Source organism: Priapulus caudatus, unplaced genomic scaffold (genome assembly GCF_000485595.1).
Source record: "Priapulus caudatus unplaced genomic scaffold, Priapulus_caudatus-5.0.1 Scaffold988, whole genome shotgun sequence".
Taxonomy (NCBI): Eukaryota; Metazoa; Priapulida; class Priapulimorpha; order Priapulimorphida; family Priapulidae; genus Priapulus; species Priapulus caudatus.
The window spans coordinates 21148-23502 of NW_014578049.1; the positions used below are offsets into that span (position 1 = coordinate 21148).

The following is a 2355-nucleotide window of genomic DNA, read 5'->3' on the forward strand; positions in this document are numbered from 1 at the left end:
TGTGTGTGTGTGTGTGTGTGTGTATGTATGTGTTAGTTAGTGTGCATATAACTATTGCAGGCTTACTATGCTGGGAAACATGAGAAGGAGGAGGAGGCGAGGGAGGAGGAGGAGGAAGAGCCAAGCTTCACGGAGCAAGAAGAAGAGGAGGGGGAGACGTCCGACTATCAACCTTCCTCTCGAAGCAGCCACCGCCGCTCCCGACCCCCCGAGCATGACGTCATCGACACCGAGATGCACGTGACCAACAGCCAGCTCGGCAGTGGCTCCCTCACGCGGAAGAGTCAGAAGCTGGCGCCCCCTACGAAAGCTCGAGGCACAGGTGAGATGGCGCATTGCGCATGCGCGTAGTCGCCGACGTCAGAAAGTTGAAATAAAATATGATATATTAAATTGATAGTATCGAAACCAATAAACTTAGTAGTAGCTAAAACAGCTGAAATTTGCCGTCCTACATGAGAAATTATCTTATACATACACACACACGCACGCACACGCACGCACGCGCGCACGCACGCACGCACGCACGCACGCACGCACGCACGCACGCACGCACGCACGCACAAACACACACACATATATATATATATATATTCATACGTGCGTGTATGTTTGTTTGTGTGCGCGCGTGTGTGCGTGTCTGTGTGTGTGTGCGCGCGTGCGTGCGTGTTTGTTTGTGTATGTGCGCGTGTAATATACAACATTTCGTTTAGTTAAAATATAAATCATTTCCTCGTTTCCGCCGAACAGCCAAACAGCAGAGCATTCCATCTCCGCCCAGCCATCGCGACGCTAGCGTCAGCGCCAGCGCCACCGCCGCCGACGTCACGACAGATGGCGCTGCGGTCGCGTCGCTCATGGAGCGCTGCGACTCCTGGGAATTCCTCACCGACGAACTGCTTCTGCGCCGGGAAGACGACCGTCGGCCGACGACGGTGGCGCCACCCGGTGGCACGTTTGTGATACGGAAGAGTCGAGCGTCGGCGTCGCCGCTTGTCGGCCGTACGGCGGGAGAGCCAGCGGTCAAAGGTCCGGTCAGAGGTCAGGGCGGGGGTCAGGGCGGGGGTCAGGGTAAGGGTCAGCTCGTACAGGTGGTGACTAAGGTCAGCTTTGAGGATACGCACCTGTAGGGGGCGCGGCGGCGGCCGCATCAGGTCACGCATCCGGCGGTCGGTTAAGCGCAATGTGGTCATCGCCGTGCACGCGTGCGTGTGCGTGCGTGCGTGTGTGTGTGTGCGTGCGTGCGTTGCGACCGTGATGTCATCCAATCGCAACCGCGACGTCATCTACCCATCTTATTTATCTATCTACCTGTCTGACAGGAAGCTGAAGGCGAGCGGACAGCGTCTGGGCGCGTCCGCCGCTCTCTGCCACATCCGCGCCGCCGCGGCGGACGACGTCGACAGCTACGGCGACTACTCGCTAGGTGTCGCCAACGTCGGCTCGTGCGAGGTCGTGCTGTGCCGCCAGGGGGAGGCACTGCGGCTCTCGCGGCTGTTCACGGTCGCCGGCGACGAGCCGGAGTGCGAGCGCGTGCAGCGCAACGGCGGCATCATCACAGACGTAAGTGATGACGTCATCGTCGGTGCAGACGGGAAGCATTAATTTTTTATACCATAGTTTAGTTGTTTTACCATGCTTGTCTGTGTTTTTATATATATATAGTTTTTCTGTGTTATTTTATTTAGCTTATCTCTGTGTTCTTTTTTTATCTAGTTTATCTGTGTGTTTTTTGTTTATCTAGTTTGTCTGTGTGTTTTCTCCAATCAGGAAGCATCCCCATAGCAACTATAGGTAGCTTCCCCATAGCAACCATAGATAACATTCCTACAGCAAACATACGTAGCTTCTCTATAGCAACCATAAGCAGCATCCCCATAGCAACCGAACTTAGCATCCCCATAGCAACCATAAGTAGCATCCCCCATAGCAACCGCCCTGAGCAGCTTCCCTCTCCGCAGGACAACAAGGTGAACGGGAACACGGAGGCGACTCGGATGATCGGCTGCTCCTACCTCTACCCTGCCGTCATCCCCGACCCTCACGTTGCCATGGTGATGCTACGTCACGACGACGAGTTCTTGATCGTGGCGAATAGCGGCGTCTGGCAGTACGTGTCGTACGCGGAGGCTGTGCAGGCGGTGAGGGACGTGCACAACCCCGTGCTAGCGTCCAAGAAACTACAGGTATGTATCGGTGTGTGTGTGTGTGCGTGCGGGCGTGCGTGTGAGTGCGTGCGTGTGTGTGTGTGTGAGTGTGTGTGTGTATGTGTGTGTGTGTGTGTGCGGGCGTGCGTGTGAGTGCGTGCGTGTGTGTGTGTGTGAGTGTGTGTGTGTATGTGTGTGTGTGTGTGTG

The 2355-nt window shown here is 55.7% G+C and overlaps 1 protein-coding gene across 1 annotated transcript in view; it reads left to right on the forward strand.

Moving 5' to 3' along the window:
- LOC106814836 (PH domain leucine-rich repeat protein phosphatase 1-like) overlaps nt 1-1524 on the forward strand; it is a gene marked incomplete at both ends in the record, with an annotated part of 19111 nt that extends 17587 nt beyond the window's left edge. The window contains 1 exon segment of the mRNA XM_014819195.1: nt 1323-1524. Within this exon segment, the coding sequence (XP_014674681.1) occupies nt 1323-1524 (202 nt within the window).
- Nucleotides 1525-2355: the final 831 nt, after the last annotated feature.